Here is a 25570-nt window from a genome sequence, read left to right on the forward strand (position 1 = left end):
TTCTCCCCCACCATATGGTCACAGCCTATCAAGTCTCATCTTAGTAGCCTTCCTATTCTTTCTCTGAGTGCCACCAGGCCTCCACACCAAAGGGAAGTGGTCAAATATGGGGCACCAGAGTTCATGTCAGAGTCAGTACCTGCTCTCCACATAACTGTGGATAATGTCTATTGTCCCCTTCTGTAATTCAGTGATTTTTTTTTTCCAGCCCTGTGTTATTATTCCCAGAGTTGTTAAGAGTCAAAGTCTGGACCTAGCTGGGCTACCTATCCATCCTCTATAGACCAGTTAAAGAAACAAGAGTGAAGAGCAGAGCCGGGTGTGGTGGCTTATGCTTCTAATCCCAGCACTCGGGAGACAAGTGGATCTATGAATTCCAGGACAGCCAGGCTACACAGAGGAAGCTTGTCTCAAAAAACCAAAAAAAATAAAAATCAAAGTGGGAAAAAAAATTCAATATGGCCATACTAGGAGAAGGGCAAAGTGGTCCCCCCTCCCCCAAGTCCATCTTCAAGGTCCAGACATGAGTATTAAGTTTAAATAGAGAGCAAGATGTATGCAGTCTAAGAGATGCTGGTCTAGCTGTGCTGCTCCCATCGTCATCTGGACTCTAGTGTGTCCTGCAGGGTGGTCTGACAAGTTGTCAGACCTGTGTAAAGTTTCTGTCTTGGGAACAAGTTGCTCCTCTGGCTGGCACTAGCTTTGAGGCCTTGTTCTCCCATCATGAGATACCTAGGGAAACTGGAATTCCTCAGGTGGTCTGTTGTCACAATAGTTAGACAGCCAAAGGGGGAGAGTGATTTTAGAATATCTTCCTTCATTACTTTTCTCTAAGAGTGTGTTCTGTAGAAGAAAGTAATCACCACTAGATGGCACAAGATGCCATCACTATTCTGTACCTGTTAAATTTTTTAAAGAATTTTTTTCAAAAGATAGGCTGCTGATGTATAGTTTTAAAATATATATGTATAACCTATTCTAAAGGTTTCCTCTTAGAAAGGAATAAAGGATAAAAATCAAAGATCAGAATAAATGTAACTGACCCTATGTATAACCAAACACAAACATTCTAGAATAAACTTTTGTATGACTTGCACAATATGCTGGCACAGACTTGTAATATCAGTGCTTGGGACCTGAACTAGGAGAATTGGAAGTTTAAGGCAGGCTTGGAGAGAAAAGGCAAGACCTGTTGGAGAGGTAGTGGACATATGCAGATTTTCCTGTTATCATTGCTCAAGTAATATGGTATATATACTATTAACGCAATATTTACTTTGCGTTAGTAAGCTGTGGTGTAGACTGTACATAAGTTACAAGCAAATACTGCTATCTGGGGAGGAGTCTGAAGCCTGACTTCCAGGCATTCTGAGGGATGATTGTGTTGTTGTCGTCTGTGTTCATATGCGGGTCATTTCTGAAATCTGAGTCTCATTCACAAATACTTTATCTAATTTGTTGAGATATTTTAAAATATAGCTTCTAAAAGACAAGTAGCTTAATCTGACTCCAATAATTTGTTTTTTGTTTTGTTTTTATTTTGGGGGGGAGTTCATTTTTTTGTTTTGTTTGTTTGTTTTTTGTTTTTCCAAACAAGGTTTCTCTGTGTAGCCTTGGCCATCCTGAACTCACTTTGTAGACCAAGCTGGCCTCGAACTCACAGCGATCCGCCTGCCTCTGCCTCCCGAGTGCTGAGATTAAAGGCGTGCGCCACCATGCCTGGCTGTTGTTATGTTTTTTATAATAATCTTTTATTTTTTGAAATTATAATATAATTACATCATTTACCCCCTTCCTTTTTCTTCCTCCAGCTCCTCCCATGTAAACCCCCTTCCCTGAGTTTTCTCAAATTTATGGCCTTCCCCCCCTTTAATTGTTGTTGTTGTTGTGGTGGTGGTGGTAGTGTGTGTGTGGGGGGGGGAGGGAGGATATTCTTAATTTTTTGAAATTTCAATTCTAAGCAGTTGAGGGGTCTGTTTTACATTAAGAATTATTCTGCTTTTAAGTGAATGTGCCTGACTACTACTTTGCATTTATGGTATGTATGTATGTATGTATGTATGTATGTATGTATGTGGTATGTATGTATGAGAAATACATGAATGTAGGAGCAGGTAAAAGAAGTTAATGGGCTGATCATTTGACTGGGGTGATCAGGGAAGTAGAGAAAGGAAGGCCATATCAGATTTAACCCACATACTGTCCTCTGCATCAGCCAAAGCAGAAAAATTAAACTAGGCCGCATCAGATAGTAGCCTCTCCTTCCACGCCTCCCACACAGCTTCCTGAAGCAGCAGAGCATGGGCCTGCCCACCCATTGCTTTGTCAGTATCAATTCACTGTAGTTGATGCACAGCTTTGCCTATAAATGGTGACACTGTAAACTTTTAATTTAGCTTTTGCCATTGAAGCTCTTAAAAGATAGTAAGTTGGATGCTGCACAGTGAGACTCTGTCTCAAAAATAAGAGAATCTATAATAAATATTTATTGACTTTTTCCAAGAAGGACAATGTATATATATTTTATAATTATATCATTTATCCCTCTTCCTTATATATGGAAACCATTGTTAAAGAGGGACTGAAGCCTCTCCCTACCCTCACCTCACAGCCCTGTTATCAGTATAGATAGCCTGCATTGAATCCTCAGAGCTGCCCTGGAGCGATCTTCCTGAGTGGACTGCTGGCTGCCTATCCCTTTGCATCATGCAGTTCAGAATATGAGAGCAGGTGTAGGGGAATCATAGGCCAATATATAAGAGATTTTGGAAATCTAAGAATATTAGATTTCTATATTGCCCTCCATCCATGTTTGTTAACCAGCAGCTTAAGAACAAGTACTATTTGGTCAGAGTGCGGTAGAACTACAGTTGTTGAAATACATGTACTCAGGTAACCATGTCTGTAGAAAATCCTCAGATGCGTCTTAATTGAGCTTGTCATTTAAAAGTTTTTGCTTAATTCTTTCTATTACATTACCCAAAATTCCCTTTAAAAGGCATAATGAGAGCATACAAAGGAAGCAGGTCATTAAAATGTGCAGATGCATGAGCAGTGTGCTTGCCAGCTGTGCCTGGCAGAATGTAGGTGGGTCTGGGGTGTAGCACAACTCGGAACCTCCCGTAAACAACTAAGACTTCCGTCGCCATGCATGACTATATAATACTGACCTTAGCTTTCCTCCTTCCTGTTTGACTCCTCAGCCCCAAGCTAAGAGAGAAGATTTACCTTTGTGTAAAAGGCAGGGTATTGATCTGGTGTCTGTCTGTGGTGTTTGTGGCTGTTGTCACAGTCTCCCTCAACTGACCTCATCTCAGGCAAATAAAGACATTGAACGAGAACAAGCAAGCCATCCTGAGCTACCTTTTCTTAATGTCACCCACATATATGAGCTTAATATTAATGATAGAACTGTGTATTGAGCTTTGGGTCTAAGAACCTGATTACATTATCTCATTATTATGCAAAAGTCAACTGAGACTTAGAGTTTGGCTAAAGTCCTGACATTAGTAAATGGAGGCTGTCGGCTTTGGCAGGGGCAGTGAGGGCAGGGAGTCCATGAGTCTGCAGTATCCCAATTTGGCCTGCAACTTCCAGGGTTACTGAGAATGGCCTTGAACTCCTGATACTCCTGCCTCCATTCCCTCGGTGCCAGAAATTAGAGACATGTGCTACTACGCCAGGCTCTTATAATTATCTTTTGCTCAGCAGTGTGCTTCTGGCTATTTGAAATTAACCGTGGTTGTGTCCTTTTACCTCCTTTTCTAGGGCTTCCTGAAAAATGAGAAAGATAATGCCTTGCTGTCTGCTATTGAAGAGTCCCGGAAGAGGGTAAGAAAACTACCCAAGTGAGATGCATGAGTGACAGTGTGCACCAGTGAAGTGCAAGTCCTGACTGGTCTGCTTCTGTTATCTTATAGCATGATGGCAACACTTTTTTTTTTTAATTAAAATTTTGTTTTACACTTTCTCTTATTTGGGGAGGGAGAAGGTGGACCCAGAAGACAGCTTTTGCAGTTTGGTTATTTCCTTTGAACATGTGGGACTGGGACTCAAACCTGGCTTTCCAGGTTGGCAGCAAGCACCTTTACCCTTGAGCCTCTTGTTAGCCTTATATCACCATACTAACATTTTCTCAAATGCATCAGCCAGAGTAGCCATTGTACATTCTATCCTATCTCCACCCCTACAACATGCTCTCAACCTGAAAATATCAGAACAGATGGTTTTGAGCAGGTGTTTCTGGATGCTTTCATTCTGGGAATGAATAATAATTGTTAGGTGAGATTCCCAAGAGATAGCAGCATAGAGGGTCTTGTTGGGAAAATGTGCATATTTTGCGGCAAATGATGCCCGTAGGTCATCTCTTTTACTAGCATGAGTTATCTCCTCTTGCTTCTGACAAGGATCACAGCCTTTCAGTAACATCTGCTCAGAGTGAGCTCCTGAGAGGCTTTTGGGAAGGAGGGAGAAAAGGTTAGCTATCAAGTTGGACCTGCTGTGTAAAGGTGGCTTCTCCTGGAAGCACCTGCCAGTGTGCCTGCTGTGGCTCTCTTCAAAGGAATTGGATGAAGGAGCACTGTCCCTGTTTCAGTGTTTACTTAGCTTGTATGTCAAGTGAAGTGTGTTTATGTATTATTTGTGGCATCTGAAAAGTAATAAAGTAAGAAGTGTTTCTGCTTGATTTGCTGTTTTAGTTCAGTCTACAAGGATAAAATCCTCAATAGGACTGATCGCAGGCACAGCTGTTAAGGGGCCTGCCTTCTCTAGATGCAAGAAATCAAGAAATGTTTCAAAGACATTAAATGATCAATAAGGAAATTCTAAATTTCATTAATTACATTGTTGACAGCAGTACTTAGTCCTTGAAATAGAGAAACTCATTTGATTTAGATTTGAAGATGTTTAGAAAGGATTTTTTATTGTTGTTTACACTCTTGAATTTCTCACCAAAATTGACTGTTCTGCTATAAAAGACCAATGAAATTAAGTTACAATTCTTGAATGCCTCCAAACCTTACTAATCCATTTACCCTGCAGAATGTATGTCTGAAATTGGCAGTCTCTAAATATTGTGCCATACTGGGACTAACTGTGCAGCCAGCCAAAACATTTAGGTGACATGCCACAGCACAAAATGTGTGCATATGTGCTTATGAAGGAGACATTCCAGTGTTTGGAGCCAGCCTGGGGATGCCTCTGACTTGGCTGGACACTGGAAAGTTGCTGCTGAGCAAAAATAATTTTCAATAAAAAATCAGCAGCTTCCTGGCATTTCGGTGGCAATTTCATGTCTGAATGACTTGCCAATGTCCTGCCGAAATGCTGGGAAGACAGACTAAAATACTACAAATGTGTTCTTGCTTTTACTGTGTGGTGTATCCCAGCAGAGACAAAACAACACTCTCAGAACCTACAAGGTGTTTCTAAAAGCTGCAACAGCTCAGTAATTATCACAGGCAAGGCAAAGCAAATTGCCCTCTTCCTTATGGCAAAATGAAGTTCAGGAGCTCCCGACCTGTTCTTGATTCAGTCACCCAGTTTGCCTCCCCCTTTTTCCCCTTAACTGCTCTACAGGTAATGCTTTTCACAAACAGCAGTGACAGTCATCAGCTTTATGTGTGACAGCTCCCCCACGGCTGTGCTGTGTTTTCTGTGGTTGGGTTTGCCTTCCTTTTGACTTTTAGGGCTCTACATTCCCTTTGGTACTTACCCCTTGTTTGCTTCCCACCTCGCATACTTCTCAGGGACATGTGAGCACATGATCCCCCAAAGCTTCAACCTTTCAAAGCTGTTTGGTATTTCTAGAAGTACCAGGGTGGCCTAATAAGCAGGGGAGCGAGGGGTACTTAATTCCCACTGGTGTAACTTTAACCCTTACCTGATGCTAGAATTAACTGGCAGGCCCTCCTGTCCCTGTCCCCGCTTTCTGTGGTGGTACACTGTCTATGTTCTACAGCTGCCTTTACTACTTTGCTGTTGGTTATTAGCCAGAGAACGTCCTCAAGAGAAACTCTGCTGGCGCTGCAGTGTCCTGGGCCAGTGCCACAGCTTTGCCTGGTCTTGCTTGCTCTTGCAAACTCTATTCCACCTGCCCTGATCCTCCTGCCTCTTGATGCCTGTATTTTGCTGTGCTGGGAGAGCTCGAGGTTAAAGAGACAGTCAGTTTGCTACTAAGAGGAGCTTTAGAAAAGGGGTGACACCGTTGTGTACGCATCATGGGTCACATCTAGGGAATCACCTCTTTCCCCAAGTCTTTAGTCAGAAGGCACAGCTTCCATGTTTATGTGTATGAACAAGAGACAAAGGTTTTCTCTGCGTGTTTCACTGCTGGCTAACTGGCTGGCCTACCTCCATACTTGACGCTCATGCTGTCCGATCTCAGCACAAAGAACAAGACCAGGGGAAGACTGTTTTTCATGCTTTGTTCATTTTCCCCATATCTTTAGGAAACATTGTAGAAAAGAGTACAAAATGTGCTGCCTTTCTTCCTAATTATTTTATGTGTACATGTGTATTGTATCACTTGTTCTTTTAGCCTACATTTTAATAAATACTGTTCAAAACTCGGTGCATTTGTAGAAAGAGTGTATTTGATTTTCCTAATAGTTCCCCACAGCTTGTGTGCATAACTGTTTTCAATGTACATTATCTGCATTGCCCAAAATGAAGCAGGCATTACTAATATGCTCTCAGTGCTGCCAAAGTAGATGCCAGTCTCCTTGTAGGTGAAATGGCCTCTTGAAAAATGGGTTTAAGCTAAGGGAAACCTGGTATACCAATTAAAAAAGTATAGGCCAAGAACAGTCTTAATTCAGTGTAGCTGTAAGCTGTTTCAGTTCTGCCTGTGGTCCTTTCTTCCTTTGCCTATTGCTTTTCTCCCTCCTTCCACACCTCTATTTCTCTCTTTTCTTTTCTCTTTGTGCCTTTGTTCTGGTAGCTTCCTGTTTTGTCTCTGCTAGTTGACAGTAGTGTACTTACCAGACTTTTTTGTGATATTGAGTAGATTGGTAGCAAATCAATCCCAGAAGGCTATTTTTTTCTTTAGTGTTTTCTTCCTATTACAAGAAATATTAGTGCTTTAAAATACACAAATAAGTAAAATCACTGGGGGAGTCTTCCCCTCTTTGGTGTTTGTTAAATCTTAAGATACCAATGATTCATGATTTTTTTTATGTCCTACAAAGAAAAGGAACTGCTGGGCTGGAGAGATGGCTCAGTGGTTAAGAGCACTGTCTGCTCTTCCAGAGGTCCTGAGTTCAATTCCCAGCAACCACATGGTGGCTCACAACCATCTATGAGATCTGGTGCTCTCTTCCGACCTGCAGATGTACATGTAGGCAGAACACTGTATACATAATAAATAAATAAACCTTTAAAAACCAACAACAAGTAGAAAGTGTTGGTAAGAATGTAGGGAAATGGGAACCCTGATTCACAGTCAGTAGGAATGTAAAGGGGTGTATCCTTTATGTAAACAAGTAGCCTCGGAAAATTAAAAAGAAGATTACCAATATGATGCCAGTGATTCTACATCAGAGTATATCTCCAGAATTGAAAGCTAGGACTCAGAAACGATATCTGTATACCCTTGTTCTTGGCGTGTTCTATACAGATGGAAGGAAATTTCGGCACATGTGTCAGTCAATGTGATGGACCTTAAGGAGTGCTAAGTAAAGTAAGTCAGTCGTAAAAAGACAGAGTGTATGGTTGCACTTCTGTGATATAAGTGGAGTGATCACGTTTAGAGGCAGAGCAAGATGATGGTTGCCAGGGTCTGGGTAGAAAAAAGAATAGCCTGTTATTGGTGAACAGCTACAGACCCTCAGTTTGCATAAGCATTGGAAGGGTAGAAGGTGGTGGCCATTGCACCTGGGCTTCCTGCCACTGAACTGTCTACTTAAAAATAGAAGGCTTGGGCTGGAGAGATGGCTCCCCGGTTGAGAGCATTGACTGCTATTCCAGAAGACGGGGGTTAGATTCCCAGCATCCAACGTGGCTTACAACCATCTGTACCTCCAGTTTCAGGAATCTGATATCTGCTTCTGGCCTCCATGAGCACCAGACAAGCATGTGGTGTGTAGACAAAACTGCTATATACATAAAATAGTGAGATTAACTTTAAATGGCAAATATTATTTCTATTTTCCCACCATTTAATAGGAGTTTTTAAAAATGCTGCACATCGTGAAATGGTGTGTTATAAACCACTGTTAGCAAGATTTTTAAATGATGGTTTGGGTCTGCTTCTGGAAAAGTGGTTGTGGATGGGGTTCCTGTTTGGCAGTTTTGCCTCGTTTTAGTGGAAATCACAGTCACTGTGTCCTTGCTCTCTGCTCCTGTCTCACAGACCTTTGGCATGGCTGAGGAGTATCATCGAGAATCAATGCTGGTCGAGTGGGAACAAGTGAAGCAAAGAATTCTGCACACACTGCTGGCCTCGGGAGAGGATGCCCTTGACTTTACCCAAGAAAGCGAGGTAGGTTGGTCAGAAAAGCTACTGTCAGTTTAAACATGAAGTCCCAGCACCAAAGCCAAAGCTGATTGGTAGTTGTACTGTTGAGACTTTTCTTCTCTTTGTAATTAAAAAACAAAATAAAGACGGTGGAGAGACATGGTTCAAAAATTAAAACACTCTATCTCCAGATACCCCATCCCGCCCCCTTTGTAATCTGTAAGCCGTCACTGTCACTTCTTCCTTACACACATTTCTATTTGCTTTATACACGTGGACCTGTCTGAGAGTGCATGCTGATTTTGCGTGGATTGTGTGCCCTCTTTTGCATCTTTCCTGCAAGGAACTTTGGGGGCTGTATCCACATGTAACTGCTTTGTCTCTCCTTCCTCCCTCCCTTCCTTCCTTCCTTCCTCCCTCCCTCCCTTCCTCCCTTCCTTCCTCCCCCTCCCCCCCACCCCCCTTTTCTTTCTTGTTTGTTGTTTAAGACAGGATTTCTCTGTATAGCCCCGGCTGACTCTGGAACTCATAGAGATCTGCCTGCCTCTGCCTTCTGAGTGCTGGGATTGAGGGTGTGCAGCACACATGTCTGGCCTTATTGCCCTTTCTAAAGTTATTTCAGCACTGGTACAGCATGCACAAAGCCCTGTTCAATCCCCAGTACTCAGGAGGAGAAGGATTAGAAGTTCAAGATCAAGGCCAGCCTGAGATACATGAGATCCTATCTCAACTTTCTTTTTTATAAGTATCTATAAAAATAATTTCAAATAATCTTGAAGTAGGTATTTACATTTTTTATGCTTTAAAAGTGATGTCAATATTACCAGTGCTTCTTGTTCAGTCTTTTTCCTAGCATTTGTTTGGTGAGTAATTAGCTTTTTTTGTTTGTTTTGACAAGATTTTATTGTGTAGCACAAGCTATCCTCAGGTTTGCAATCTTCATACCCTGTCTTCCTGAGTACTGACTTAGAGATGGGTGCCCACATCCAGTACAGGTACCTACTACGCTCAGGCTCAGAGTTGGAACATGCCACAAACCCCAGAATGTTGTCTTCTAAGTTCTGAGTGTGCTGAACTGTGGGTCAAGGATTGGGTGGGTTGGCAGTCTGTGGAACCTTCGAGGTGACTTCTGATGACCTATACTGCACATGCTTTTGATTTAAGAACCCGTTTTTCTGTTCAATTAGTCCCCAAGTAAATAGCTGCTGATGTCTGGTTATTTTGGGAAATTGCTCCTTAAGGACCCTGTCCTATATTTCTTAGACTCAAAGACTTGAGATGAAAACCGTCTTAGAGGAGGAAGAACTAATACACAAGACCCTTGGCTAATCTAGTGTTTCCCTCTCAGCTCTTCCCAGTTCTGATTTTATAAACTTCATTTTTTAAAAATGGTGTTAATAGGTTGTGTTCTGTACAGGGATTTGAAGTAATTATAAACTACAAATGAAGTGTTCTTCCTTGATTGCTCTTCTCTCGAAAATAGACTGGTCTGTTCAGTAGGCTCTTCTTTCATGACCTCCAGGCCCGTTGGAGAGAGTCACCCATGCTAATATGCTGTTCTTGGTTGGGTTATGGCAGAGTGAGTAGCATTGCTGCGTATTGTCGGCAGGTCCACACAAGTCTCTTCCATTTATCCAGAGAATTTGCCATTTTCTGGAAACTTGTAGGAGGTGTTCATTTGTTTGTGTTCCCGCCCCTGTTTCTTTTTAAGATAAGATTAGGGTTTTAACATGGAGCCCTGACTGGACTGGTGCTCGCTGTGTGGCCTGACCTCATTCAGGGGGATTCTTCTTCCTCTCCCTGTTGGACTCACAGGCCTAGGCTTACATATGCTTTATGCCCAGCTTACATACGGTTTGTATTGCTTTTATTGTTTTGAACTTCTCCCCTAAAGAGTAAGATTTATTTATACTGTAAAGCATAAAAGTCACAAGTATGTAATTCAGTGAATTATTAAAAATGAATAAGTACTGAAACAATCCTAGCATGTCAGCAGTGGCCTCTGACTTTCGTCCCACTCCCAAAGGTCTTGCTTCTGAACTTGATATAACCCGGGCCATCAAATGTCTTGTTTTGCATAGCATCTTCTTTTGCACAACACCTGCTCGTATGTGTTATTTGTAGTGGTAAGTCTTTGATTTTATGGCTGAACAGTATAACTAGTTTTGTTTGCCCATCTTAAGGTTGATGGACATTTGGGTAGTTTCCAGTTCTTGACCTCCATAAATAATACTGTTAAGAGCAATTCCTTTAAATTTTGATGAAAATATATTTCTGTTTCTTTTGGGTACACCTGAGAGGAAGTTGCTAGGGTGTGTGTGTGTGTGTGTGTGTGTGTGTGTGTGTGTGTGCGCGCGCGCGTGCGTGCGTATATATATATAGAGAGAGCTTTGGGACTAGAGTTGAGGTTCACTAGAGCAGCACTTTAGCATGCACCAGGCCCTGGGTTCAATACTAACACTGCCCCCCAAAAAACATTTTAGCTTTTTTTTTTTTGTCTTTGTCTTTTTGAGATAGGGTCTTACTCTGTAGCCCAGGCTGGGCCAAAACTCACTTTATAGTCCAAGCTGGCCTCAAACCTACAGTGATCCTCTTGTCTCAGCCTCTTGGCATGAACCCCCATACCCTGTAAAGTTCAGCTTTACTAGACACTGCTCCTAAATGGTTTCGTAAGTATATCCTCCACCCATTTGTTTCATATCTTTGCCAAACTTGGTGTTAGCATTCAGAATTTAACCATTTTTGTAGTATATTGAATCCTGTGTTTTCACAGGTTTTTTCCATGTGATTTTCTTCAAAATGATGGAAAGATCTATTGTCTTTATTTGTCCTGTAGAGGAGAAGACACAGATTGAAAGGCAGATGACAGACCTCAGAATTAAGTCTGAGCCTGGATTTCTTGTTCTGAAACACCTTTTTTTCTGGGAATAGGTTTAAAGCTGCAGCTCAGCACCTGGCATAGGGTGCATGTTCCAGGTCCAGGTGCAGTGTTATAGCTCTATTGGCATTTGGTAAGCTGCACATTGTTGAGGCCAGTTGTTTTAATATGGATCTTTTCCTCTCTTGATTTATGAAGTATTACTAAGAGTGAAAAATCCTGGTATAAATAAAAAATAATAATAATTAAAGAAGTATGACTTGGTGACCACAGCATTATTTTCTGGACATCTTGTTGTTAGGAATTGGTGGATTCAGAGTCATTAGAGAGGAGGCCTCAGATCATTTTGAGTTAACCTTATATTTGAAGGAAAATGTCCAGATTTGGATAATTTAATATAAAGCTGAACCCGAGGCTTTCAGGAGAAAAATTTTAAGACAGAAATGAACTGAAAATATGGTAGTCCCTGGAATGTTTGTTCTCCCCTGGAGCCTTTCAATAACAGAAGAACAAAAATACTGTTACTATCTGTGCCTGTCAAGTTTTAATAAAGGAAGTGACACTTTAATAGCATGAAGTTATTTGAAAAATTAATATCCTTAGGATGTCATTGAAGAAAGAGACATAACTTCTAAAGGAAGATAGGAATTGAAAGCTTATCAACTTTTCAAGTGTTGCCTGGATCAAAATAATGTGCTTTAGCATGAGTCTCTTGATGCTCTTCACCCTGCTGTGCACCCTTGTGCCTCAGTTCTTATATGTGGTCAGTGTGAGGAAGGAGTTCAGTGCCTGTGGCTTGCATGACAAGATGGAGTTGAGCAGTGTGGGAATTCCTACATGTATCTTATCTAACATTTAAAACTGTATTTTGGGGCTGGTGAGATGGTTTAGTGGGCAAAAATGCTTGCCATGCAAGCCTAATGGCCTAAGTTTGATTCTTGGAACCCACGTAAAGGTGGGTGAAGAGAATTCAACCTGTCTGTGCATGTACGCATACATACATGCATTTATACATACAGACATTTTTTTCCTTTCTTTCTGAGACACACTTCTTTAAAAAAAAAAAAAAAGCAGTATTTAAAGGTGGATTTGATGAGGAAAGTTGGATTTTGGCCATGGTCAATGGGCAGATCCCCAGTTAAGTTGTCTGGAAAGTGACTCGGCAAGAAGCTGAGCTGAGGCTTCATCACAGATGACATGGCTGCGGCTCTGCCAGGGTGTGTGAAACTCAGTGAAGATGGAGCTGCTACTTAACTTTGATAAGAGGCTTAATACCATATTTCAAGTGTCAGTCATACAGCTTTCCTATCTATATTTTAACATCTCTGAAGTCACAATGTCTTACTCAGTGGCTTGTAGTTTGACAGCACTTTTTTTCTTTCCAACATACAGTGGCATGTATGACATGTCTTAGATGAACGGTGTAATTGATTTGGTAAAATATAGACTGACAGTTTGAATTTGACAGCCTCACACTAGACTCTAAGTTGTGTGTTTTGCTCCCTAGCAGGTTCCTAAGGGATGGGCCTACTTCGTGTTGGGGTTTGAGTAGGGTTCCAAGCACAGACAGTGTTTCACTGCTGCTCTTTGCAAAAGGTGTTGAAGACTCTGTTGAAGAGGTCCTTCATTTGACTCCTGTGGTGGACCACCTAGGTTTCCTCACATGGCACACTGTTACACACCCACCCTGCCTATCCACACAACTTCTGTCAATTCTATGCGTGTTGTTGCATGTAGGTGTGTGTTAGTTTTTCTTGTGTTGCATTCCTTCATAGGAATGGTGGTTATGCACCAGTGAGCATTCAGACCTCTGTTATGGGCCTCAGTTTTGTTTGTTTTTTGTTGTTGTTGTTTCCTAGTGGTCCTGGACTGTTTAAAATTTTGTAAATTAATCAGTTTGATTCCTCTTTGTGTTCATGAAGGTAACGCCTTGTTATGTAGGAATTCATCTATCTATCCTTATAAGGTATCACTGGGCTTAGTTTTTAATCCTAGACTTGCTTTGTGCAAGTGCTGTTACAGTTAAGTTCCCTCTCCCCTGCCTAGAGTGAACCTCTTGGGAAAGTTTTACACGCCTCTGGATACGCTTTTGCACAATCATGGGTGCTAAAATAACAGGTTGCACCGTTTGCTTCATGCCTAACTGTCCCAGGACACTTGTTTTCCGAATGCCCTCTCCTCTGAGAAGCCCAGCCCCAGTCTGTGTGGGATCGGCCTGGGGGTAGCGCTGTGCACTGCAGTCTCTCCATATACCTCCATGCTCTTCATGAGCCCTCCCTTCTTTGGCCCTGTTCGCTTGGCTTCTTTGCCTTTCTGGTTTCTGGTTCCCTTGTTATCCACTCTATCATGTTCTGTCTTGTCATGCCCAGCATGGCTTAATATATGGACTACATTTTTTCCAGTGCAGAGAGAACTGATGGAGGTTGGAGGTATAGGGAACATTCTCCCATACAGTGTGCTGGCATCTGTGCCCCCAGTTTTTAGGCAGCCTTGCCCATGGAATTTTGCCAGCTGCTTCTATTTAGGAATTACAGTGCACAAATCCTGTTGATGGATAATTGACTTTATGTGTGGTAAAATAATGGGTTGGCCAAGGGCAACTGAAGGAGAGGTGTTTTTGAAAACAAGAGCATTAAGGCAAAAGTCATTTAAATGGAAATTCAGGGGCTGCAATCAACTACTCTTTAAATGCATAATTTTTAAAATTAGGTTTTTAGTACTGGAAAATATTTCCTGAGCCTGTTAAAGGATAGCTGAGCCCATGTCCTTGTAGCATAGCATTGCTGTTCTCCTTTCTTTTCCCTGTGTCCCTAGACCAGGTTCCCCACTTACCACGTTACAGACATGGATGCCTTTATATGATTTTTATGCTTCAGGTGATCGAGTACGGTTCTTAACCAGTCCTGGGTGTGTCTCTATTTATAGCCGAGTTACATCAATGATGTGGGTCCTCCTGGTCGAAGTTCTCTGGATAGCATTGAGATGGCCTATGCCCGGCAGGTGAGTATGCCTTTTAGAAAGATTTAATGCTGGAGAAAGAATGCTGTGGTCCTCGGAGAGTCAGTGGCAATAGTGATTTCACACCAAAGTCAGACCTGAAGCAAGTGGGCTTCTCACTCACGGGATTAGTTAATATTTTACCATGAATGCCACCGTTCTCCATTTGGTTAAATAGGGTAATCTAATGACTCAGATAGTGCTGGGAAATTGAAATCTGCCCCCTCCGATACATTGTTGGCAATAGCTTCCTGAGGAATGAAGCCTTGAGTAACTATAAAGCATAGTAAATGGAGTTCTGTATTAACTGAACTACTTGGCTGGCTAACGGTATGCCTTGATAAGCACAGTGTGCAGACACTGCTTAGCATTGTAGTGGAGGTAAGGATGCTCCTGGTGTTAGGGGTCATGCTGCATCAGCAAGTATGAATCAAGATGGTCTGTGTAGAGCTATGTGCAGGACTTAGCTGGGGTTGACTTGGAATAAAGCAATGCCAGTCAAGCCTGGGTTTTATTGTAATTGCCACAAAGTCTCAAGGTGTTTTGCCCTGCATCACTTAACCATGAACCTGGGAGGACAGGTGGATACTTCCCGGACTCCCTTCCCTCCTACCGCCCTGTAGTTGGGGAGTTGGGGCCAGAAACATATGGCAGAAACAAAGGCAGCAAGGGCCTGTGAGAAACTATTGGACTGACTCGCTCTTCAGCTACTAATCAAATAACTATATCAGGTATCAGAAATCTCGATTGACACTTGTTGAGAGACATATTCTAAATGCTAGTGTTGTTTTAAGCAACAGTAAAAGCAGAGACAATATGCCACAGGATGGAGCACGTTTGAGGTTAAAGCCTCTTCCTTCATACTGCTGCTTCAAACTCCAGGCAGCTGAGCCAGAGACGACATCCCCTTCCTAACACTCCACATGTCACCACTAGACTTCATTTCCTTCTCTAGTTTTTTAGGTTACTCTCCCTCTTTTTCCTATACTAATTCTGATTGAAATAACAGAATGAGCTAATGGCAAGATGAAGTTATAGTGTATAAAAGCAGGTTTATTGAAAGCGCCTCTCTGCCATCATACAGAGGGAGAGAGAGAGAAGGAGGGAAAGAAAGGGAGAGATACAGAAAGAAAGAGGAGAACAAAGGGGGGCAAAAATGCCTGGATTTTATATATAGTGAAGAGCCTCTGGGAGAGGGGAAGCCGCACCCCTGGACTAGGGAAGAGGGCAGAATATGCCAGCCATGCCCTTTCAAAGGGAGCTCACCGAGTGAAGTAGGTACTGCTTGTGCTTTGTGACAGCCCTGGAAGTTAAATGACATCAATATCCTCCATTTAAAGTAGAAGGGGCCATGATTTGTCATTAGTTCAGTCCTCAGTAGAGCAAGGACTTCAAAATGTAGAATAAAGTCTTCTGCAGCAGTAGAGCTTTGTTTGTAACATTTGTTATTTTAATAATTTATAACCAAATCCAAAGAAAAGTGTATCTGTTGTTCGGTTTTGTTGTTGTTTTTCAAGACAGGGTTTCTCTGTGTAGCCTTGGCTGTCCTGGACTCTGTTTGTAGACCAGGCTGACCTCAAACTTACGGTGTGTAGCAAACACTCACAAATTTGTAGTAAACACTGTACTAACAAAGGAGAAAGGAGGCTGCAGCCTACCATGAACCCTGGCCCTGGGACCGTTCAGACCTCTGATGTGGATTTTACCAGATCCTACCCATAGTTTTGTAGTCTCATCTTCCCTTTTGGTCCTAGGCCCTGTCCTCAGACGATGGCTCTCTTTGCTTTTCAGGTGTCTGTAAGGCTGGGCTAGTGATTAGCCACAGCTGGAGACCTGGCCTTGTGGCTGATTAGGCATAAGCCTCTATTGACCACTTGCTGGCTTCAGAATGACTTCAGCTCTTAAAAGGAAATGAAAACAGCTCATGATTTTTACTTTGTTTCCTTTATTTCAGATTTATATCTATAACGAGAAGATTGTGAGTGGACACCTGCAGCCTAACCTGGTGGACCTGTGTTCATCTGTCGCAGAGCTGGATGACAAGGTAGTGGCTGAGCAAACCTGGTAGGAGCACAAGTGCGGAGCTCAGACGGGCCAGCGCCTTCTGGACTTGGCTGCAGTATGCTAAGGGAGACTGTTCTATGAGATAATATTCTTTTTTCCAGTGTTTTGTATAAATGTGGAGTGATTGTATTTATGGTGGCTTTTTAAAAATGTATCTTCAAAAGGCCCAGCTGGGGCTAGTCAGTGGTAAAAGGCCTTGAGCTGTTTGTGTTCTTGGCTTTTTTTTTTTTTTTTTTTTTTTTTTTTTTTTTTTTTCTCCTTGGGTACCAGCAGGCTCTTTTAAGGAAAGCCAAATGGCCCGAGGCATAGTTTGTGCAACTTCCTTGAATTTAACTCATCCACTTTCTGTTTTAATCCCAGAAGTGGATGGGTGGGGGTAGGGGTGCATTAAAAAGTGCTAGAGGGAAGCCTGTAGTGGAATCCGAAGCACCATATGTGGATTTGCTTTTCAAAAATGTGCTTTCTTTCCAGTAACCAAATATAAGTCAATACAAACATGTAAAGACAGAAGTGAGAATTCTCTGGTTGTATTTGCCTAGTGTTCTACAGCTTTCACTGTTGAGAGAGGTACTGTGAGAGCCAGCACTTCTCTCCTGTGTTGCATTTCTCTGGTTCTATCTTTAGAGTGTTGCAAGAGGCCAGGAACCACATTTTTGAAGGAGAAATTTAGAGCCTGGGGAGAGGAGGCCCACTGGGTGGGGAACACAAAGAAATGCCCTTCCCTGCAGGCACTCTTGAGGAGGAGTGGGAGGGAAAATGGAAGGCGGGGACATGGACTCAGAAAATAGGCTGCAGTGGCAGCCCAGAGAGCCTCTGGGAGGACAAAGCCTTTGTTATTTAGGTTAAACTCTTATTTTAAGCCTTAAGAAACTTAAATAACCTTGTAAGGACTGTGTTTAAAATCCTAGAGCTCTGTTAATGAGCTGCATTCACATGCTCTTAAAGGGGTGACCCACCGAGCTTCAGCCCTTCTTACCTCCTCGTGCCCCAGCGATGCAGGTGGTCCTGTCAGGCCTGCATGGCAATGTCTGAAAGGCAGCTCTGCGCAGGGCAGGGTGTTCATCAGTGGTCAGAGTCTGGTGACTGGCATGGCAGAGGCCCATCTTCTGCCCTGAATTTGAGCTTGGGGGTGGGGGGCTGTCTCAGACATAAAACCTCAGCCTTCCTCATTCTGCCATTGCGATCAGAGCCCCAGAACTTCTCCCCAGCATTGTCATATGCATCTCATTTACATGCAGAGCATTTCTGACATGTGGGCCATGGTAAAGCAAATGACAGATGTGGTATTGGCACCGGCAACTGACGCCCTGAAGAGCCGAAGCAGTGTGGAAGTGCGCATGGAGTTCGTCAGACAAGCCTTGGGATACCTTGAGCAAAGGTAAGGCAGCGCTGTGTGTCTGTCTCCCTGTGTGTGTGTGTCTGTCTGTCTGTCTGTGGCAGGGGCTGGCTTTACTTTCCCTAAAGTCACCTGTTCCTCAGTCTTACATAGCTCTAGAGCCGAGTGTGTTACAACTGGAATACTTTCAGCTGACTGGAGCTGAGGTAATCCTGTTGTCAGAGCTCTTATCTGCTGTCTCTGCAGCTGGTAAAATCAGGCATGGGCATGGTGGTGAGGAGGAGCACAGTTGACATCTGTTATTTTTCTGCTTTCCATTGTTTAATGTGAAGACGTGGATTAGACATAAGTACTTCGGTCATAATCCTGCTTTCCTAATATAGTTCAGCATTCACACCTCAGGTTCCTCTTGGTTTTTTGTTTTGTTTTGTTTTGTTTAAAGAGCATTTTAACTCACCCTTGCCATATGAAGATTTTGAACCCTTAGGAAGGCCTGTAACTTTACTCTCCCTGCTCCTATCCAGTTACACCTTGAGTCAGGGCTCTGCATAGCGGCTAAGGCCAGTGCTCTGTGCCTGGGTGTCTTTGCCACCTCCTCACTAGTCAGAGTTGAGGGGCTTGTGTCTGCCCTCGTGCTCTGTTGTCCACTTCCCCATTAGGCTGGTGCCGTTCATCCCTCGTGGTGGAACTCTGGATTCCTAGCAGCGATGCTCATGGGTGTGCAGCAGACTCTACTTTAGAGACAGAGTGCTGGGTGTCACCCTGCTGGCTTGAGAAGAGAAAGCTTACTGAGTATTCTAGCTGAATTGCAGCCTTTGCCACACAATCTCTGCAGCTGCCAGCAGCCTTGCAGTGTGGTTGCTCTTTCTCAACAAAATAATATTCATTAGAGAGTTCCCTGAGGGAATTCAGACTTGATGCTGCAGGGGACTGGTTTTCATATCAGACATCATGCTAATTACCTTAGCCACAAGAAATGAGCTCCCTCACTAGTCTCCATTTCTTTGTTACAAGAAATCTGGAACTATAAAAGGAGGTTAGGTTCTTTTTCTTTGTTGTTGTTTAATTTTTCTAGTCTATGTGTCTGCAAAGGTTTTATAAAATAATTCTTCAGACTTTAGATAGACTTTTTTTTTTCAGCTTATGTTTTTATCTGTATGGTGTTTTTTTTTTTTTTTTTTTTTCCCCCTGCATGGTATGTTTGTGTACCACAAGAGTGCAGTGTCCATGGGGGCCAGAGGAGAGTGTTGGATCCCCTGGGAGTTACAGATCCTTGTGAGCCAGCCACCATGTGGGTGCTGGAATTGAACCTCATGCCTTTCTGGAAGAGCCGTCAGTGCCCCCAACTGATAGGGCATCTCTCCAACCCCATTGGCTAAACTTCTATGATGGAAATTTGGTCGTATTGCTTGTCAACCATAAAAAACCTAATATAGTAACGTTTATTCATTTTAGTTGGCGAACTATAAGCCAAGTTTTCTTACACCATATAACTATCTTAAGGAATTTTTAAAAATGTTTTAATTAAAAATGCTCTTTCTGATAAACCTAATTGTTAAGCTAGTTTTTTGGCTAGTAGGATGCATTCCTTTGTTTATGTATTCCATTTCATTATTTATTCCACTTAATTTAAAAAATATTTTTAATTTTTTAAATGTATCTATTTTATTTTGTGTATATGAGTGTTCTTCCTGCAAGTACATATGTGCACCACGTGTGTTGTGCCTGGTGCCAGTGAGGTCAGAACAGAGTGTATGGAGACAGATAGCGGTGAACTGCCACGTGGATGCTGGGAATCCAACCAGGTCCTCAGTAAGAGCAACAGGTTCTCTTAACTGCTGAGCCATCTCTCCAGCACATAGTTATTTGTTCTTTGTCTACTCTCTAACTAGACTTTTAGCGATCTCTTGAAGCCCCTGACTAGCTAGCAAAGCCTTTCTCCATCTCTTGAGTAGCACCACTCTCTAACAGAATCCTTTCGAATGCTTCCTTGTCACCTATTTAGGGAAGCTGTACTCAGGGTTACAGTATTTCTGCAGATGCTTTTTGCTGATAGCATTCACACAGTGTTTAAAGTTACATAATCCACCAGATGGTAAAGTAGACCTAGTTCCAAATATGTTTTTAGATACCAGGCCAAAAATGTTGAGAAAATACAGGCTTGGTCTGTCCCTTCTATGTTCCAGGGCTAGAGGTAGGATGCGTTTGTCCTGGTTCTCAGGGAGTTTAGGATTCTTTAATTTAGGATCTTGCCAGTACACAAGCTGTCTTGTTACAGGTTGGAAGAGGGTAGTAGTAGGCATCTGTTTTGCTACTGCAGGGAGCTAGCTCTGTTCTCTCCTCTTGTGCTTTTAAATACGTGTAGTGGTGAGGATGCATTGGTTAAGTTACCTTGTGCTTCTTCTCCATTGTAGTACGATGCATGTTTTTCATAGGAATTCTAGAAACTGCTGAAAAGACCTGAGAAAAAGAGCAGCCCCCATCCCTCACCCCAGAGGCTCCTTCTTGCCTCTGAGTAGTCTTCGCCCTCCTCCCTCTTTTGTCATGAGTATTTAGTTTCACTTTTTCTACAATTATGATCCAGGTATATATCATATGTAGTTTTACATTGCTCAACTTTGAATTCTTTGACACCATTTCTACTAACTGCATCAAATTCCACACGTTGTTCTCTGTAATTGGCCTTCAGGGTTATTCGCTATCTCTTCTCTCCCACCTCACTTGCTCACAGCATCTAACCTGATGTTGCACATCTTGGTGTTTATGGGATGCCTAACCTTTTGAGGCAGTCTATTATGTTCTCAAACGAACGTGTTTGGAGAGTTCTTATTGTAGCATGGACTGTTGAATGAGTAGACGCACTTAGAAAGACGCATGGTACAAAGCAGGGGAGTGAAGATTGACTGATAGTGTTTTGTAGTCGCCACTGTAATGATGGTTCATAAGGACTGCGAATGAAAACTGAAAATGTTAGGTGAAAAACATTGACAGGGAACAGAGGAGCCCAATAGACTCACAGATTGCGAAGAGTGTGTCATATCACAGTGGGCTGTCATAACAGAAAGATCTGGACAATCTTGGTAGCCAAGAGAGCCATAGTCACATAGAGATGATACAGCCTGTGAGACAGTCTACCAGACAGCTTTCCTTGGTTCTTTAAACAGGTGGGTGTCGTGAAAGGCAGAAAGGTAGGAGAACTCCCTAGACTAAAGGGGAATGAAAGTGGCTGGCAGTTTGTTGCCTTGGATTTTATAAATTGGATCCTGGGATTTAGAAAGAAAACAAACTGTTGGATGCTGTACCTCATGCCCTGTAATGTTATCACTTAGGAGGCCGAGGCAGAAGGATCGCTATGAGTGCAAGGTAGCCCCCCCCCCCACCTCCAGCATAGTTTCAGAACAGCCAGGGCTACGGAGTAAGATCCTATCTCAGACAGACAGACAGACAGATGCAGGGAATAGAGTGGACTGTGAGTAGGAGCGTAGGGAACAGGTCAGCTCCATTATTATAAAACTTGGCAGTGACTTGTACTTTAGATAGTAGTTTGTTAATATTCAGTTTCTGGCTGTTACAGTGGTATCTGGGTTAGGTAGGAAATGTTCTGGCTCTTAGGAAGTCCATGGCTGACATGGGTTAGGTAGCTATGATTTTCATAACATTTTTAAATGCTTGTACCAACAAGCAGAATCGTATTCCTCAGTGTGTTTGAGTGTGGGATAGGAAGTGTAGAGACAGGAAGCACATGCAGATGTCAGTGGCTGCTGCGCTAGATAAGGGGTGGTATTCACTGGACCATTTGGACTTTTTATGGAATTTACTGTAAGTTCTTTAAAATAAAAAGGGTTGTCTTTAAAAAAGCAAACCCACTAGAACATTAGGCTCCACCTTTAAAGCATTTGACGACTTCAGCTATATTCCCCTAGGAATTCTTTGGGAGCATCTGTAGTAAAAATCTGTACAATGATAAAAATGAAATTTGCTTCATTACGTATGTATGTTTTCCTCTTGTGTGTGAGATTTAAAATCAGGCCTGTACAGTCGGTCTGGTGTGCTGAATATAGACATAGGCTTGTGTAATACATGTTATGAGCCTTTGCCATTTTTTTTCTTTTAAAATTGTTTCAGTTATAAGAATTACACCCTTGTGACTGTCTTTGGAAATCTGCATCAGGCTCAGTTGGGTGGTGTTCCTGGGACGTACCAGCTCGTTCGAAGTTTCCTGAATATTAAACTGCCAGCTCCCTCACCAGGACTTCAGGTACTAGAAACCTCTACATGGTCAGACACACTCTGGAGCCACTGGTTGTTCCCAGGCATTCTCAATTGAAAGTAGGTTCTGTGTGGTGAAGAGGCCAGGATGAGGGAGTGCTGTTTCATGGGGACCCTTTGAAAATCGGTCATGCAGGGATCCTGGGTAGAAGTAGGAGAGGGAAGCAGCATCAGGTTTCAGATGAATTTTAAAATTTGACTGCAAGGACTCTTGGATACGTCAGAAGTTTAAAGCAAAACATCTGAAAGTATGGCATTGGGTATGGTTGGAGTTCCTCTGCCCAGCTTATCATGGAGCTGTGTAATTATTTTACAAAGTCTCATACAGTGTATACAAGCTAAACTGGATCTTTGTGCTGACAGTGTGGCATATAAAAGATGCTAGGTGAAAGAGCAGGGGTTTACCCTCCTGGGACCCTGGAAAGCTATTCCAGGAGGAGAGAACAATATGGACAAACAAAAAAGAAAGCCAAGTTATCTGGAGTGGTAGGTATGTGGTAAGCTTTGAACTACCTGGGAGAGAAATGCCTTGAGTCCCAAGGCTGAGCACTTTGGACGTGCATAGCTTAAAAGTGTTGAAGAGGGCAAGTGACACCATGTGATGTCAAGTTTATGAAGTTTTCTGTCACAGAGGGGAGTGTCAAAAGTTCTGAGGACCACTCCTGAAACAGTTGGTGAAACACAAGACAAGCCCAGGCCTGCTACATGGACAATAATAAGTAGGGTGGGTGGTTGCATTGTTGGGAAGGTAGAGACAGTCACCTAGTAGGTTCTGATATCCAGACACTCAAACATGTGAAGGGACAAGGAATGGGTGACTATTCAGTAGCAGTTAATTTTAGCCGGGTGGTAGTGGCACACGCCATTAATCCTAGCAGTTGGGAGGCAGAGGCAGGTGGATTATTGTGAGTTCAAGGCCAACCTGGTCTACAAAGTGAGTCCAGGATAGTCAAGGCTACACAGAGAAACCCTGTCTCAAAAAACCAAAACAAACAAACTAACTAAAACAAACAAAACCAAGCAATTAATTTTAAAAGCTCAAGTGGATGACAGCATCCTTCATTGGTCAATGATATCTTTAGCCCTTGTTTTGTGAAAGTCAAAGAAGGTGATGCTATTGTGGTTGGCTATGAGAGAAAGCACAGAGCTGTTGTGGGTCATATGGGTTCTGTTCACTTCAAAGTAACTGTAGATCCATACTATATTGCTTTTCCTTGGACAAATTAGTTTGTTTGCAAAATACAGAGAGTAGGATGCTATCTGTAGCTCTTAACTCATGGGGTAATAGTGGGAATTAGGTGCGTTAGCTGGGTTGGCACATCAGAAAGTGGTTGGTTAGCTCTTTTTTGTTTGACTGTTCTTTTTGTCTTTTAGGATGGAGAGGTAGAAGGCCATCCTGTCTGGGCATTGATTTATTACTGCATGCGTTGCGGGGACCTGCTTGCTGCATCGCAAGTTGTCAGTCGAGCCCAGCACCAGCTGGGGGAGTTTAAAACCTGGTTCCAGGAGTACATGAATAGCAAGGATAGAAGGTACAGTGAGTGGAATCACTTCAATTGCTGTGCTTTGCCTGTAGTAGTAAACTGTAGTCAGCAAGTTTCCTGTCAGTGGAGGACTGCGTGGAATACTCTTAAGTCAGGGTTGCTTTATAAAATAGAACATTTTGGCCAAGGATGTTGGTGTGTGCCTGTAATCTCAGCAGTCAGGATTCTGAGGCATCAGGTGGTGAGTTCAAAAGTCAGCCTAGACTACATTTTGCTACCTTGTCTCCAAAAACTAAGTAATTAATAACTGAAATAAAATGAGACTTTTATGTTAGTCACTTTGTTAAACACAAAATTCTTTGTTCAGTCCACGTGGAAGTGTATGCTATACACTTTATGAGTTAGAGCTAGAATGTAGTCATCTTAAAGTTAGCATTGAGACGTTGACCAAGGCCTGTGGGCTTCCATTCATCTTCAAAGCCAGTTTGTATATGCCACATGCATAGGAAAAATGTGGTGCGTACTCCAGCATTGCCTGTTGAAAGCAAATACTCAAGGGGTAGGTAATAGTCTCAAACTGTAAGCCTCTGATTTGCTCATACAGTGTAAGTAGGGTTAAGGCTAAAGATCAGTTCAGAAATACAGCTGGAGTGTTAGCGCCCAGCTCAGAAAGAGATCCTGAGTCAAAGATTTGGATGCAAGTAGATTATTTAGGAGGTGAGCCTATGTGAATAAGGGAAGTGGAGACCCAGGGCTTAAGACAGTTGAAAGAAGAGGTTGGAGAACGATCTCAGTAAATAAAGTACTTGCCCTGAGTTCAGCTCCAGAACCCGTGCTAACCATGGTAGCACATGTTTGTGATCTCAACACTGGTGAGGTGAGGAAAAAGGGATTCCTGGGACTCAGGCCAATCAGCCTAGCTGATTAGCAAGTCCCAGACCAGCCTCTATACGCTACGGTACACAAGTGTGCATTCAGATACACATATAACAACAGGACCCACTCTGTCAATACTTGAGGGATCCTAGGGTGGGATAGAATACTGACCCCTAGCATTTCTGCCCTCCCTAAGGAGTTCTGGGGATGGGAGAAGGCTGATGGACAGAAGGACATGGTGCTAGTAGTCTCCCTTTGTGTTTTCAGATTGTCTCCAGCTACTGAAAACAAACTCCGCCTTCACTACCGCAGAGCCCTCAGGAACAACACAGACCCCTATAAGCGGGCTGTGTACTGTATCATTGGTAGATGCGACATCACCGACAACCAGAGCGAAGTAGCAGACAAGACTGAGGACTATCTATGGCTAAAAGTAGGCACAGCTTCCTTTGCTGGCCCAAGCTCTCCACACATGTTTGTGCGGTGATCAGGACAGGGCCAGTAGATGTATGTCTATCCCCCCTGTTTTTTATTGTGTAATTCCCAACTATAAACTACACAGTTAACTTCCGTTTTCTTCCTCCTTTCTCCTCCCCTTTTGCATTGCAGGGGCATAACGTAGGGCCACGGGCATGCTACCACTGAGCTACAAGCTTATCGTGTAGTCTCTTGCTCACAGCATTGAGCATTGCTGCTAGGCAGCTACAGTTGTACATATGGCTGAGGATATAGTTTGTACCAATGTGTGTTTTTCCTTTGGGGATTTAGCTGAACCAGGTGTGCTTTGATGATGACGGCACCAGCTCACCACAAGACAGACTCACACTCTCACAGTTCCAGAAGCAGCTGCTAGAGGACTACGGTAAGATCCTGGGCAATCGCCGTCTCTCCTTTCAGGGCACATGACTTACAGTTTCAACCAGGTAGAGACCATTATGCACTAAGAAACGTGTATCACTTGCGTACTTGAGAGACTGAGGCAGGAAGATCATGAGTTCAAGGCCAGCATGGGCAGCTTAGTGAGATTCACTTTGTCTCAGAATAAGAATAGAGGAGCCGGGACTGGGTTGTGAAGAAGTACTTGCCTGATATTCCAGAGACTTTGGATTTGATTGCTCTCTGGCATCACCAAAAGAGAAAAGAAAGAAAGAAGAAATCCATGGCTTCCATGGTCATAGACCATAATACTATTTTGCTTGGGAGGGATGTGG

At 42.8% G+C, this 25570-nt stretch overlaps 1 protein-coding gene across 1 annotated transcript in view; it reads left to right on the top strand.

The window, feature by feature from the left end:
• Nup93 (nucleoporin 93) overlaps positions 1–25570 on the top strand; it is a 101697-nt gene that overhangs the window by 65569 nt on the left and 10558 nt on the right. Inside the window, exons 4-12 of the mRNA XM_051169277.1 lie at positions 3769–3831; positions 8351–8479; positions 14259–14333; positions 16285–16374; positions 17633–17772; positions 21856–21988; positions 23374–23531; positions 24627–24792; positions 25128–25221. Coding sequence (XP_051025234.1) covers positions 3769–3831; positions 8351–8479; positions 14259–14333; positions 16285–16374; positions 17633–17772; positions 21856–21988; positions 23374–23531; positions 24627–24792; positions 25128–25221 — 1048 coding nt within the window. The remainder of the gene's footprint in view (positions 1–3768; positions 3832–8350; positions 8480–14258; positions 14334–16284; positions 16375–17632; positions 17773–21855; positions 21989–23373; positions 23532–24626; positions 24793–25127; positions 25222–25570) is intronic.

This window comes from Acomys russatus, chromosome 26, assembly GCF_903995435.1.
Source record: "Acomys russatus chromosome 26, mAcoRus1.1, whole genome shotgun sequence".
Classification (NCBI taxonomy): domain Eukaryota; kingdom Metazoa; phylum Chordata; class Mammalia; order Rodentia; family Muridae; genus Acomys; species Acomys russatus.